At 41.6% G+C, this 16,162-nt stretch overlaps 1 protein-coding gene across 1 annotated transcript; it reads left to right on the forward strand.

Moving 5' to 3' along the window:
• Positions 1-1,405: 1,405 nt before the first annotated feature.
• Positions 1,406-12,194, forward strand: synpo2la (synaptopodin 2-like a). Its single transcript, XM_051377503.1, is given in 5 exon segments — positions 1,406-1,800; positions 5,368-5,519; positions 5,841-5,939; positions 5,941-6,554; positions 8,357-12,194. Coding segments are annotated over 5 exon segments (3,594 nt in total). The 5' UTR covers positions 1,406-1,698; the 3' UTR covers positions 10,984-12,194.
• Positions 12,195-16,162: the final 3,968 nt, after the last annotated feature.

Raw genomic sequence — 16,162 nt, forward strand, 5'->3', positions numbered from 1 at the left:
GAATAAGCTACAGAATCAATATCAACTATATTTAAGAAGAAAAATGCAGGAAAATGTAATATAAGCTTAAAATTGAGAGTTTAAATGTGCGTATGAAAATGTTTTCAACATTATTTCAAAATCAAAATGCATAAAACTGGCAATGTACCAGTTTGAACCTGACCGAATGTTACTGGAGCTGTAAATCTGAAACGTTTTTTAGCCATGCCAGTAGCGTAGCTCTTGGGATGGCAATGTCAGTCTGCCAGTTTGTTGGTCTTTCCAACACTTCGGTCCAGACTTAAATATCTTAACATCTAGTGTATGAATTCCATCCATGGTGCCACAAGGATGAATTATATTGACATTGGTGATCCCTTCATTTTTCCATCAGGTCAAAAGTTTAATTTTTCCAGTACAAATACTGTCATCAACCTCAGTTGTACTTTGTGTTTAGTAACTAACATGCTTAACTAAGATGGTGAACATCATTTGCATTGTCATTAAGAGCATGCTAACGTGCTGATGTTAGAATTTTAGAACAAAGTACCACTGTGCCTCATACAGCTTCACAGAGTTGAGGGCATAGACCCTTAGTCTTGTTTGTATGAGTGTTAAATATCTTTGTTCAGACTCTCCACAGCTGCCACCACATGTAAGAGTTTGGCTGGGGTGTAAGAATGCGGGGTCCGATTGTGACAGATTCCTGGATATAAAGGTAAATATGTGCCAGGATTAAACTATGTCGGCCTACCAGGAGAGATATTATCATGTCTCTGTGATTTTTTAGTCTACACCACAAGAAACCGTTTCACAAAACAACATTTGTTTTTCTTGTGTCTTCAGGTGGGACATATTTCAATGTAGCTATGCAGGCTGTTGATCCAGAGCTTGCGTAAGTATTTATCCTAAAGGCTCTATGATGACAACCTAGAATGTCTTCAGATACAGAGCAGCTGGCAGGATACACAGCAGCCTCAGCAGTTATGATCAGCCCAGTCATTGTCTACATCAAGCACTTCTAAACTAAATCGAAGCAAAGTTGAATGTAACTAATCAAGAGATGAATGTCCTATCACGGCAAGTCTCAGCCCTGAGATTTGAGAGTCTGGCTATGACTAAAAGTTACTAATGACCTCAATGCTGTAAAGCCCGATAGGAAACAGTGCCATTTGGATGTTCTGAATGTTAACTTTCCCTTGGTCTGCAGACAAACAGGCAAAGCAACGGAGATGGTGGTGGTGTACTATTTTCGGAGAGGCTATCAGCAACCTAGTGACATAGGTCTGAGTGACGGGACAAGTGTTGCATTGGACCCTCCCCTCACTCATTTGGGGCAGGCATTCCTCAGTGTAAGCAGACACAGACCCCCCCACCCCCCATATTTCTCTCTCCTTCTCTCTCTCTCTCTCTCTCCTTTGGCCTGCCTATGATGGTTGGCCCACTCTGGGTATGGGTGGGTGCACAGAAGTGTGTGTGTGCATGTGTGTGTGTTCAGGTGTGGACGTCGGCCTTGGAGCTGGACTCAGAGAGGAGTGAGCGTCTGGACAGTGTGGCAGACAAAGAGCAGATCAGAGCTCTGAGAGGGGGCCCTGATTGCTGACCATGGGGCCAATGCACTAAGGGCCCCCCAGACAAAATATAAAAACCAAAGAGGAGCGGAAAATAACCAAGAAAAAGAAGAGAAGCAAAAAAAAAAAACAGAGAAAAAGCAGAACAATGGTTGCAGAGGAAGTGATAATTACATTGTCCGGTGGAGCACCATGGGGCTTTCGTCTCCAGGGAGGTGTGGAACATCAGAAACCACTTCAGGTGGCTAAGGTAAGGCGGGTCACTGAGCAGGTTGGACAGAATCAGTCGTTTCATGGTTTGCTGAGTAGAGAGTCGAAAACTGTGTTAGATTCAACTGCCTCGCTAAAGAGAAGTGAAATATCAGCTCAGATGTATTAGGCAGAGTTTTAAGAAGCTGTGAACCGAGTTGACATGGAATATTGGCTGTCATGCAAGTTGGTTTGGGGCTTGAATGTGAGTCATCATCTTGTTTGAGAACGGTCTTCATGCAGAGGCACACCGATGATTGATTGGGTGAACTTTAAACTTCAAGTTCAGCTGGGAATGTAGGGCAACCATGTTGCATATCTTCCACTGAATGCTGCTTCTGTTATTAAACTACACAAAGCTCAAAGTTCTAGTGAAATTAGAGAGGTGCTGACCAGAAATCTTTGGTTTCTTGGTTTGTTCTTGACAAAAAACATGACTTTGTGTTACTGACTCAGTGAAATGTACACACTGCAGCAAAGATTTTTGGTACGTCATCATTTTAATGACTGTCACTTTGTTTTTATAGTTTGGATATTACACACCATTCACCCATGACCACAATCATATTTGCGCTATTGAACTAGCATGTTTCCATTACATCATCATTTCAGTAAGAAACTGAACTCACTCTAGCCATGCTTGGTCATGTTTAAACTGGCAGGTTACCTGAGATTTATTAGGAATCACTGTTATAAAAGTAGAAACTATACAAATGAGCAATGTATGTCATAAAAGTCTGTATTTAGTTTAGTTCTTAAAATGGCTGTAGTTCAGGCCAGACCAAAGCCACATTGCCGTCGGTGATATAAAATAAAATTAAATTGCTTTGTGAGAATCTTCTTGTGTACAAAAAAGTCCACTTAAAGAATACATTAATTTTGTATACAAAATATTTAATCTTATAACTCTCATACAAAGCCTCTCAGCTCATTTTACTCCCCTGGAGCAAATTCTTAAGAAGAATTTGGTATCCACATTTGGCAGCAGTGAAGCAGTCCAGATTTGAATCTTGATCTTCATTTGAGAAAGCAAAGATTGGCATGTAAGCCAAAGTGGAATATATACTAGATAAAAGGATTAATTAGGCTTTCAAGCTGAGAAAAAGACACAAAATATTAAGTAAATACTCAGTGTCATCGTGATCTGTGACATGTAAGAATCATCAATCCACAGCCACTGCTCTTCGCTTTACCAACCTCTTCCTTGCTGGTTGGCAGAGACTTGGCCCAGCTTTCTCCTCTATGAAATCTTATCCAGAGAGATCTTATTACTGGATATGATAGTTCAGGTGTTAGTACACCTGCACCTGCATGCACACACGAATACATGTAACACATCACACAAACTCACATATCTACACACATTTTCAATAATTGTTGACTGAGCAGAATGACTTTTCCAGTTGTCTATTTTTGGTTGGGAAGCAGCAGGTCACGGGGTCAGCCAAGGTGTGTATTTCAGCTCAGTCAAAAATTAACCTCATACACTATTTTTGTACATGCACTACTTAGTATCTAGCTGCTATGGGAAGAACTTGTGACTTTTTTGCAGGTTGAGATGGAAAGGAAATCCTAATTGCTAAAGGTCTTTTGTACTCCATATTGTTGTGAGGCTGTGAATGAATGACCCAGAGAGCCACCTCAATCCTGATTCTCAAATAAATCTTCCCTGAAGTAGCTTAAGCTTTTATTTTTAACTTTCTTCCCAAATTGTATGACAATATCATATACAGTATATTCTTTTCTACTTCAGTTCAGTGAAATTTTATCATGTCCTGTTCATAATTTTGTTCATATTTACCAAACAATCCAATCCAATTTTAGTATCTTTAAAAACTTGGTCTAGACTAAAACGTCTTACGGGTTTGTCCACATAATACAGAGTTTTCAAGGACTGTCCCTCTGGTTGGTCAATGCGACTGAAAAGGGTCATATACCTTTACGTTTATATAAAAAGACATCGGTAACAGTTCTCATCAGGTAATGTTACGGTTAACAGAAAAAAAACCATCAGCTAAGGATCATGAACCTCTAGATTACACCTCTGAGACAATCACCATATTCAGAAAACAATAACTTATTATAAACAGTACTTAAGTCTTCAGTATGTTTGCTCTTTAAAATGTTAATCCTACATGTAGTTGACTTATGCAGAATGTGGTAGCATGTACACAGAGCCACGGGACACCAAATCACCTTTATGGTTGTGGATGACAGCTGTTTCTGTCCGACTATCCAAAACAGCATGCTCCTTCACCCTTGAGAGCAGGAAGGCGTTATCTTGTCAGGTCTCATACAATACCATCCAGAACAGGTGGAGCAGTTTGATACTTCACTGAAAGAGCCAGTGTATCAGTATCTGTATCAGCCTGTGGGCATATATGTGTGCATCTGTGTGTTTATATGAGTTTATTTGTATTTTTGTATCAGTTCATGTGGTGTGTGCAAGTATGTAAGGGTATTATAATTGTTATGACTTGCAACCACAAGGTGACTGACTGAATAAATAACTGACATCCTTTACCACAAGTAGGCACAGTCCTCTTTGAAAGGCTCAGCTAAATGCGGATGTGGGATTTCATTACAGGCTAACCAGAATAGCTGGAAAGAAAACAAATTAGGTCAACCAAAGCAATGCTTTCTTATCTCTCTTCATTTCATTTAATATCATTCAATATTCATTCAATACAGGACAGTGCCCTCACAGAGAGCAATCAACACTGCAGTCATTCTGCTTTGAATTTATTATGGGACATGTCGACATGGCTTGCATAGACCTGAGGCAATTTAGGGTGGGCATAACGCCATGGTCCTGACAGACCTTGGGCACAAATAGCAAAGCACCAAATGAAGATGGCTGCTGGCTGGCATTTCCCTGTTAAAGTGTGTGCGAGTGCCCCACTCGAGATGCAATATGTGGCATATGTCCGCAGCAAGACTGAGCTGTCAGGACAAAATCTGCTTTCTGTCAGTCACCATCACAAACCAAGACAAGACAGCAGCATACCTCTGTCAGGTTTTTTTTCTTTTGTCCCTGCAGTTGCAGCTGAACACACAATTCTAAGGGAAATAATAAAATTTGCAGGGAAACCAAAACTTGAGACTTGAGTTACATAGCATTTTGATTATGACGGAACAATCAATAGATTATAAATATGACAGCATCAGCCAAGCCTTGCATAGCTGCACACCTTAAATATTTAATCACTAATCTTGTGGATTGTAAGGATTTGATCTTGGCAGGATGAAAAACACTATTAACACAGAACAGACAAACGCACATATGCCCTTCCATTTAATGACTTGCATCAAAACTCAACCCATGGGGCATCCTGACAGCTTACCTGGTAGAGCTGGCACCCCATGTACCACGGCTGAGTCCTTGCTGCAGCGGGCAGCGGCCAGGGGTTCGACTTCGATCTCTGGCGTGTCATTCCTTCTCTCTCTCTTCCATTCCTTCTACACTCTTCAGCTATCACTATCGATTTAGATAATAAAAGCTTCAGCCCATCAAAACTCAACATTTTTCCTCAGTGTAAGTGAAATTTTGCCTTTCTTGCTTGTGCAGGTGCGTAAACGCAGCAAGGCATGCAGGGCTGGGCTGCGGGAGGCTGATGAGCTGGTGTCCATCAACGAACAGCCATGTGGAACGCTATCCCATGCCCAGGCCATGGACATCATTGACAGCTCCCCTGGGATACTACACATCCGGGTTAGAAGGTCAGAGGAACAAAACACCTATCCTCTTACAAGTGATAAACCATTATCAACCTATTGTAATGGATCAAGAAAAAAATATATTATGCACAAGACTTAAAGACTAAACTCTGACACAAAACACTATTTACAATACGCATGTTTTTGATACCATATATTATATTCTCCCCCCAAAAAATGGACTAGCAAATGTTTCTGCTGCTTGTGCTAAGATCCTACTTTAAGAAAAGATGAATTCCAGATTTTGACATTTTGATTATAATATCACATACAAGGGCCTTTATTTGGCCCCATAGATATTTTAAACCATCCACTTGTTTGCAGGGTGCCTGCTGGTTTTCAGTCTGTGGTGCTTGTGACCCGAGCCCCATCTCCCCGTATAGACAAAGAGTACCGCGCTGCTTTACGTGCCATGTCACCCACCCACCCCCCACCATGCACCCATCCGTGAGGTCCACCGTAGCCGCTCCTCCTTGACCAGTGGTTTGACATCTCCCCCTGGTAGTGAGGCTTACTACGGCGAGACTGACAGTGATGCAGACGTGGCAGGCTATGAGAGGCAGCGCCGGCAGAAACGTCGCAGCCCCAGCAACTCCAACCCAGGGAAACCAATAGGACGAGCCTCCCCTGAGGGCGGGGAAACGTCAGAGATGAGTGGCTATGACAGCGCTCCAGATGCACATGTTTACCAAAGTTTATTGGATGGACGTGGGGGAGATGGAGATGGAGGAGGGGGGCTACCTGGGGTGGCGCGGAGGGAGGTGATTTACCAGCCTCCTGGAATGTGGTCCTCCCAGACATCCACTGAGACCTCCTCCATCATCTCTTCCGCAGATGACCAGGGGCCACGGGATGGAGGTCAAGAGGAGGATAGTGGTTTTCTCGAGCCAGCCAACGTGCCACTGGTGTCCCCTGAGAGGGCAAAGGAGGCCCTGATGCTGGGTTCCCGCAGCCAGCTTGTGCCCATGGTGGGTCCTGTGAATAAACCCATTGACGAGGAGCTTACAACAACCTACATGGAAAAGGCCAAGCAAGCCAGTAAGTACAGCTAAGGAAGAACAATGACCTCACCTGTGTTTGACATGGGTTCTCCGCTCTTAGGTTTACATCCCTGATAACATTCACTGGTTGCTTTTTCAAACCCTACACAGAGTTAAATACATGTCTATTTGTTGTACACTACATGCCACATTCACCCATTCATACAGTGATGACAAAGGCCATCAAAAACAGAAACTAACTCACTCACCGCATTCATACACCGATGCACAGCATCAGGAGAAATTTGGGGTTCAGTATCTCGCTAAAGGACACTTCGCCATGCAGCAGAGCTGGGGATTAAACCGTCAACCTTCTGATTAGTGGATACCCCGCTCTACCTTCTGAGACACAGCCACCCCTCTGAACAGCTACGGATTTTGATATTTTTTTCAAGAATTCTTGTTTTGATACTGTTCTTTACCTTACCATATACCCAAACACAAAAAAGTCCTCATTGTTAAAATATATCTTTACTTTGCTTGGATTATATGTGCAGTACATTCCTTTTTTCAGGGGCATGTTTCTCTGAACCTCCAAGATAATTAAAAAAAAATAAGAGATATTTGCAGAGGGTTCAACAGTACTGTACTGAAAATACCTACATTTTAGTAGTCCAGTTTGCATGGGTGTCAACCTAAGCTAAGTTAAATAGAGCACAGCTGGTAAGTTTTACTATATTTGCCTCTAGTTATGTTTGTAAAAACCCCAGTGATCAATCTGGGAGCACTGAAAAGCATCTACAGCTGCTTTTAGGTATCAAGTAGCAGAGCAGACACACTCTCATTTTCCCTGCCCCACTCTTCCTCTCTTGGTACATCTGCTATTTTGCACAAGCATGATGCAACACTCAATATGACATAAGTTGGCTCTCACCACAATGACAGATTTGTTTCTATATAAGGTGCACAAAGATAGAGAGCTGTGCTTCCATTATGCTGGATGATAAGATAGTATTTCACAGATATAAAACAGAACATGGAATTGTCCCCTCGGCTTGCAGCCAAAGACTGCGTATCTAAAATGTCACAAAAGGAAGCTGGAATTTCATAGTGTTTACTGCATATCATAATTTCTAGTGAAGCCTGAACAATCAACATGTCAAGTCTTATTGACACAACAACAGATACAGAGCACTGAGCAAGCATTCTTTCCTATAACTTGTCCTCCTGTCCATCATCCATAATAAGCCTAGGAAAAGGACAGAGGTGGGCTATTTGAAGTCAACGGGCTGTTTTAAGAACTTAAATAAATGTACTCCTGTAAATCCCCCTTGCCATCACTGAAGGTTTAACATTCCAATGTCCTACTAAGGAATCCTGTCCTAGGCAAATTAAGAACTCCCCTTCACATGGCAGTGCATATTTGGGTAACAGAATTAGGTTGCCTATGATAATCTGCTTAATTCCACAACAAGTTAAAGGATATGTTGTGGCTACCCTTTGAAGTTCTCCTTCCAGTCACCTACAACATGCACCTTTCCACTAGCTTGTAAATATTTTTAGTTAAGTTAGATGTCAGAGTACATAAGACTAATAATGTGTAAATGTATCCTTCACCCCAGATAATGTGAAAAGCTGAAGGCTTGCCTGGAATTTTCCCAGAAGTGCTCCTGTGGCAAGTTAAGAGATGGATGCCTGTTGGAGGCATGGTGATCAGGAGAGGTTTAGATGCTCATGTCAGAGTCAGTTTTTGTTTGAAAGGTTAAATCGGTTAATTCAGACTTCTCTGACCTTACTGCAGAAGTTATGTTATGCTGTTGTGAAACTATTACTCACTGCTATGGCTTTTATACTCTGCAGAACTGAACCGAGGGGACACACAGCAAGACAAGCATGTAAAGGAAGCCAAAAGCAAGTGCCGAACAATTGCGTCCCTACTGACTGATGCTCCCAACCCTCACTCTAAGGGTGTGCTGATGTTCAAGAAGAGGCGGCAGCGATCCAAGAAGTACACCCTCACCAGCTTTGGTAGCGTGGATGAGGATAGGTGTCAGGACTCACAAGAGGAGGATGGAGTATTTCCTGGCAGCGAATCAGAGTTTGATGACGATGGCTTCTCAGCAGTTCCTGACCCAACTTGGGATAGTGACTACTTGGATATGCTGGAGAAGAGGGCAACTGCAGGCACTGAAGGTCGTGGGGATGGGGCAGAGGATGCTCCGAGTCCAGGGCTGAGTGATACTGCAGGCAAGGGTGCCCAGTTGTTTGAGCAACAGAGAAAGAGGGCTGCTGAACATGCCAAGAAAGTTGAGGCAGCACAACCACAAGCTCCTCCACAGTCTCAAGTCCAGGAGCAGGCTCAAATGTATCACTTGAATCCTGAGATACAACCACAGATGCAACCAAACATCCAGCCTCAGAAGATGATACCACCTGGTCCTACAGCCACACAGCAAGATATTTCCCAGGCTCCAGGTCCAGTTGCAGCTCATGGAATGTCTAATGGGGACTTATCCTTCTCTGCAGTTAGTACAGCTTGTATGGTGATGTCACCTCCACCGGTGGCACCCAAACCAGCCACTGCCTCAGTTACTATTCTGACCAGACCTGCACCACCAGCTGAAACACCATTACCAGAATTATCTGCTAGTAATGTTCTCAACAGAACAGCACGTCCTTTCACTCCTGGCTTTATCAGCATTCGATCTGCGACTGCCCCTGTAACATTTCGACCACCAGTCACAAAGACGACCCAGCATCCTGCCTCAGCAGCTGTTTTGCCACCACCATTCTCCACTGCCTCTGAACTAAACATTAATGCTTCATCAGTAACATCTCTACTACCCCCTAGTCCTCCGTCAGTGTTCCCCCCACCATCCTCTGTACCTCAAGGTCCTTTAGACCTGACACCAGAAGCTCCTGTTACCTTTCACCCTCCAGCCATCTCTGCACCTCTAGAGAAAATACAGTCATCACCACCAATAACGATTGTTAATCATGCTCCATTTGCAAATGTGCCCCCAGTGTGTATTCCTTCAATGCCCGTGGCTCAACAAGCACCAATGGCTTCAGCCCCAGTTCTTCTTGTATCTCAATTTCCTGGTTCAGCTGACCCAGTTGCCCCATTGCCCCCACGTCAAGTGCCAGTGGCTCAGCCACTTTCACCTCAATTTTCTATGGCCCCAACAGTGTCAGTGGTCTCCCAACCAGAAGCTGTAGCTCCAACCCCTGTTCCTGGTCCAACAGGTCGTACAGGAATCTTACTTGAGGCTCGACGGCGTGGTGGCAAACCCAAACCTATGTTCAATGTGCCAGATGTCACAAAGAAATCTCCAAATCCTGATCTATTGTCTATGGTGCAGAACCTGGATGACAGGTCCAGCCGATACAAATATGGCCAATCTGAGACTCTACATGATGGTGCAGAGGAGGAGAAGAGTGGGGAGGTCAGCATGGGGAGGGCACCTCCTCCAGTGGCACCTAAGCCTAAAGTCATCCATGAGGCCCCACAGTTTCTTCAAGCAGGGGGTAAGGGGGCCCAGCTGTTTGCCCGCAGGCAGAGCCGCATGAGTATGTACGTAGTGGACACCCCATCCGAGACCCCTTACCAGCAGGAAGTGGCCTCGCACAGTGCAGCACAACCCTTTGATTACTCCCCTAATCCTTCCTTTCCCTCTCAGTGGAAATACTCTCCGAATGTCCGTGCCCCTCCACCCATTGGGTACAACCCACTTCTGGCCCCCTCCATCCCTACTGGGCCTCAGAGGGATATAGGCAAACCAGACAGCAGGGGTAGAGGAGGCTCCCAAAGAGAGGGCATCAAGGCACTGGATTTCATGAGAAGACAGCCCTACCAGCTCAACTCTGCCATGTTCAACTATGGGGGTAGTACTGCTAATCTGTCAGCTATGCCTTCTTACCAGGCCCAGAGGCAGCAGCAGGGTGACTACACAACACCAATGGTGGGCAGCTCATTAACCTCACCTAGGCAGATCCCTCTCAAAACAGCCCGTGTCTTTGAGGTCAAGCGATTCTCCACACCCACACCCATGTCAGCTCCCACTCTGACTCCCAAAGTCATTGCACCCCGCTCAGCCACTACACTTGGAGAACGTTTGACTCATTCTGGTATGATCTCCCCACCTCCTGTTCCTTTCACTCCAGCCCCAGCCCCTCTCTTTACACCAGCACCAGTCAGTGCCCCAAACCCAGCTTTACCTCCTTCCCAACCAGCTGGACTGCCCAGCCTCCCAAAATTCTCTACCCCTATTCATAACCCTGTGCCCCATGCAGTCCCTACACCTTACACTCCAGTATCATACACCACTGGGCTCCAGACAGCTAAGCAGTTCCAAAGTGCTCCTGAGCTCAGTATCCTCGCTTCTTTACCCCCACTGAAGCCCGAACCAGTTCAGGCACCCAAACCACGTTTTGTTGCCACCAAGGGAGGCGTCCAACCCCGTGTCTGGAGGCCAGGAGCAATGTGAATCAGTTAATCATTCACTACCACACTTGGACATGTACTAATCATTTAGTGCTGAAATAACTAGTTGATTATTGACAGAAAATGAATTTTGTTAATTGGTTCATTGTTTAAGTCAGGAAAAATGCCAAAAAAAAACATGGGTTCCAGTTTCTCAAATGTGACCATATTCTGATTTTCTCTGTTAATTGAATATCTTTATTACAGAAAACAATCATTTTTAAGATATGACCTTAGGCTTAGGGAAATTGTCATGGACAATTCTCTCATCAATTCAATGATGAGATGAGTAATGACAGTTAATGAAAAGAAGCAGCCCTACCTCCATTCATTATTCCTCAACATAAGTAATTAGGTATAAAGTTGAAATACAACTTTTTTGAAATATGTTACAACTTAAATAATGGTGGATCATTAACATGTACTTGCTGTTCAAATTGCTGGTTATCACATTTATTTTGCTGCCAACACATTTACTCACACATGTAGCTGAGCGACATATACTAGAACATACTGTATGCTGTATAGTCCACCATATGCCTGTCCTGGGGGAGGTTTTGTAAGGCTTCTGGAGATCTCTTTCTACTAATGTAGTAGAAATACTATCTAAACAGAGCCTGTACTGAATATTCTTTGAAACTTGAAATGTCTGAAAGATGGTGAAAATGAATAGTTGTGGTCATGATCATAGGATTAAATCACTGAAGATGTTTGTTGTAGTATGTTGACAGGTGGAGGATCATAAAGCAAAACTAGCAGGCTTTCATCTTTGAACATGCAAGTTATTCAGTACTTGTCCTACTAACTGATGTGCACAAAATGTTTTTATCCACTCTGTCTGTAACATTATCAAGAAGAAACCCATGATGACCTAGTCTACTTGTCCAGGGGGTTTAATGATGCATGACACATTGAAAATTGTAAAATGTTTTTAAACACCTCAGCTCACTGTGAAACTATATGAGAAGACAAGGTTTGCTCTTGCAAGTGTTAGCAAGGTTGTGCCAAATACCTCTGCTCACTATAGCCAGAGAGAAATGCTATCTTTTTAGCATGGGTCACATTCAACAAGTGCCCAGGCTGTCACTGAGTGTACACTTGTCACTGGATACCACAGCTTCCAAATGCCACTAGGCAGAACCTCCTTAGTATGAGTGTGATCTTTGCAGATATATGTAAATTCTTAACTTTTATTAAACAAATAACACAGATGAAGGAATGTGTATTTTGTTTTGTTGAATTGTGATTTAATCTGAAGTGGTGCAAGGGGAAGTTGACTCACTGAGAGGCACCAGCATTTATAAAAGGGTTCAAGAAATGAGAGTGGCTGTGGAGGGGGGATATAGGCAGTATATATGTTGGCCAGTTTACTAAATTTGGTCATAGCCCACCATTTCACATAAAGGGTTATGGTCAGATCTGGTTGCATGGCATATTGGGACTTATAGTAGGGTTGAATTGTACATAGTTATTGAATCCCACAGCCTGTAGAAGTTAAAGGGAAAGTTTGGTACCTTAAGTTTGTTGGTAAAGCTAAAGAAGCTAATTGAAAGAAGTCTTTTAATTAACAATGGTTGTTACTGAAAAGTAAGTATGAACTTATTTAATGGCTATATGACCTTGAGAGACTAGGTATGCTAATGGAAACAAGCAAGAAACAAAGAAATGAATGTTGTTTTCAGTGGTGGAATTTTTGGGGAGATACTTTTGTTATTTTTTACAGTTTCACTCTTAAAGCTTTGTCTTGTTGTTTTCATAATATTATGGCAAAGAAAAATCTAGAGTGTGGATATAGTATTTGTTAAGGGGTAAAATACGATAAATACATGTTTCTGAATGTAGATTGATTAAATAATAAGAGTGAAAATGTTTGTTATTAATGCTGAGTAGAAGTTTATACTAACTAGGAGACAAGACATTTTTGGAGGAATAAAATTAGACTTGAAAGTGCTCCACTTGTCTGACATGTCTGATTTTACACTGCCCCCTGTTGCTGACTGTGTAATCCTGCACTTTTCTTTTAATGTACTGTATACACATGCATGCAATCAATTCATAAGTGAGTAGTGCAATAATTGTAACTGTACATTACTTTAATAAAAAATATATGTTTAACTATACACTCAAAGGCTAAAATTTATTTACAGCCTGTTTTACAGGAGAAAATACACACACACACACACACACACACACACACACACACACACACACACACACACACACACACACACACACACACACACACACTTCTTAGTAAGTATTAGAAGCATATTTGGTAATTATTTTTGTTACAGTGTGGCCTCAATGAACATACTTCACTCAGATTTTAGCTGATAAACATTTGACCAAAGATTAATTGCAGTGTTGGTGACAAATTCTGAGGGTTGTTTCATAAAGCAAAATTGCTATTGCTGGTTAAGCTGAGCTCAGCATATTCTGTCCCAGCTCTGTGAAATGTATGACCCAGCAAGGGAATCATTATCCTTCTAGACTAGTCAGAGTAGTCTTCAGGTTTGGTTTGAGTACTTTGCTCAAAATAAGGTGATTAATTGAACAGATACAGAATATAACAGGATAATAAGATATTAGACTAAAATTTATAAAATTATAAGGATTACAACAAGCTGAGCTAATTTCTTGGGGTAAAAGAAAACACCATGTGTAAAACATGTGTATGCAAGCAATTGTAGTCTGTGCCACTGAGGGCCATGTTTAAGAGATTATTTTAAAGGAGAGGACAGATTCAGGGCTTAAAGACTATAGAGGGGTCTTTAGGAGGTACCACCTAAATAAAACAAAAATATAAAAGTCAAACTCACAGTTGCATCCCAGTGGAAGTCTGAACAAAATATTGTGAATTTCAGTGGAGGATATCAGGCTCAACCTTATAGAAAGCATTTGGATAGAAGAGTCTGAGCAGATATTTTATTATACCTATCAGAAGTATCACCACTCAGGCTCTTTCAACTGCTGAAGGAACTGTGGCTCCCAGGAAGCAAATCACTACCAGTTGTTCAAAGCCTGTCCAAAAGTTAACACTTTTTGGCGTAAGACACAGAATTAGTCAAGACAAAAATGACTTTCAGCTGGGACAAACTCCTTTTTGGGCTTCTAAAAATATTAGAACAAAATACTTATTTGGAATGCAGAGTTTAGCTGCTAAAAAAACAATCAGGCTTAAGCCAGATACCCAATCTAAAGAAGACTGGGCACCCTAGAGGGCACTTTATCACATTTTGTCCACTGGAAGGGCACACTAGAGGGCACAAACTATTTTCTTGTCTTGTCTAAATGAACACTTGCCACAAAGTGGTGCTGTGGAGTCTGTGTTGGACTCCTCTCTGACTGAGTGTGCAATTAGAAGGGCATTTTGTTGCCAACCTCAACACTCACAAGGTGCCTATATATAGGACTGTTAATATCCAAACAGACTATTTATAGAGAAAATTATATTTTGCCAGGACACTACTGTAATTAATAATAACTGCTTTAAAAAGATCAAATGAAAAAATAAAACTGGCTTCTTAGCTTTTGGAAAGTTCTTTTTGAAGATGTATTAAATCTCCAGGTACATTACTCCACGGTACTTATGCATGAAATCATATAATCAATTCTAGTAACAGAACTAGAAATAAAACTACAGTTAGATAACCAGATAATGTATCAGATGATCTAATTCTTCACTTCTCTTGATGTCATGTCGGCCCTTGTCTCCCTCTTCCCTTAATGCTAATATTTGGTTGGCACTCCATTTGACAATGAATCCATTGACCCAGAGATATTCTAGAGTGGGTTACATGAATATTTCCAAGTTTCTTAGGAGGCATGGAAGCTTGTTGAGGTGTGTCAAAAATAATAACATGAAGGAATTATTCTAAAATGTGACCATTAAAACAAGACGGGTTCCTACAGCCAGCAAAGAAAATCTCATAGAATAACTCTGTAATACATACACAAATAGAAAAGGACACAGACAGTGCAATAAAAAATGTATTGCTCCAGAGGCAACAGGGACCCAGACAACAAAGGGTAGATTTTCCTTTATGTAGGACCCCAGGTGGTCAGCAGCAAGACCGAAAACCTTTCACTTACTATGGCATCTGTGTGTATGATATGATCATATAGCAGATGAGTACTGAGGGGTCAAGGCTGGACGAGAGCATGCTTAAAACAGGCAGAACTGAGCCAAATATAAGTAAGCCATTTACAAAGCCATTAGTGGTTTTGCACAGATGCCAGGCCCATTTGCGAAACTTTTTCGATCAAACAAATACTGATCAGTATACAGTTTAGACTCTAGTATATACTCTATGTTAGTGGTTCCCAACCTTTTCCCTTAAAGGAACCCCTTTCCTACCATTGAGTAAACAGACCCCTAAGAAAGTTATTTTTTTTATGGATAATTCACATTATTACATTACAATAACAGTAGATAACAACTGAGAACACAATAACTGCTGGAAGATTTTTGAGCAGATTATTTCATGTGAATATTGATCGGAGATGAGTTTTCCTGATATTTTTATACAGTTTTTTGTCTGTATTATGTTTTCATACATACTTAATACACTTTTTTTTTTACAACTTCAGTGTTTGAAATTCTGAGATACAGGCCTACTGTGAATATTTTCTTACACCCCTTAAAATAGAGAAGGCTTCGCGACCCCTAGTGGGGGTCCCAACCCCCTGGTTGGGAACCACCGCTCTATGTTAGACTTTATACTGTTTTCTGGGAATCAATTAATTTTATATCTTAAGATTAAGATTTTGTTGTTTAGAAAAAGCAGAATTTATATAATTGTTAATTTAAATAGATGCATAAGACCTTGTGCTACACGTGTCACGTTTCAGCAATATGTGGTAAGATACGAGATTATGACACATTTCTTTCTTCTTTCTTCTTCTTCTTCCTTCTAATATACCAAACTTTGCAATTACTGGTGTGGTAGAAAACATAGGTACAATCGAGGACATGGATGTCCTCCATGTGTTTTTAGGGAATTTGGAGGTTTTAACAACCTGAGGAGAAGTTTATATTCTATAATTACACCTAAAATAAACATGGTGACTTTTAAATAAATTGCTGCATTGTGGAGACAGCTTTGAAACAACATTAATAACCATCATGTCTAAAAAAATATGCTGATGTTTTTAGTCTGTAGTAAAAATATATTTTATATTTG

This window comes from Dicentrarchus labrax, unplaced genomic scaffold (genome assembly GCF_905237075.1).
Source record: "Dicentrarchus labrax unplaced genomic scaffold, dlabrax2021, whole genome shotgun sequence".
Taxonomy (NCBI): domain Eukaryota; kingdom Metazoa; phylum Chordata; class Actinopteri; family Moronidae; genus Dicentrarchus; species Dicentrarchus labrax.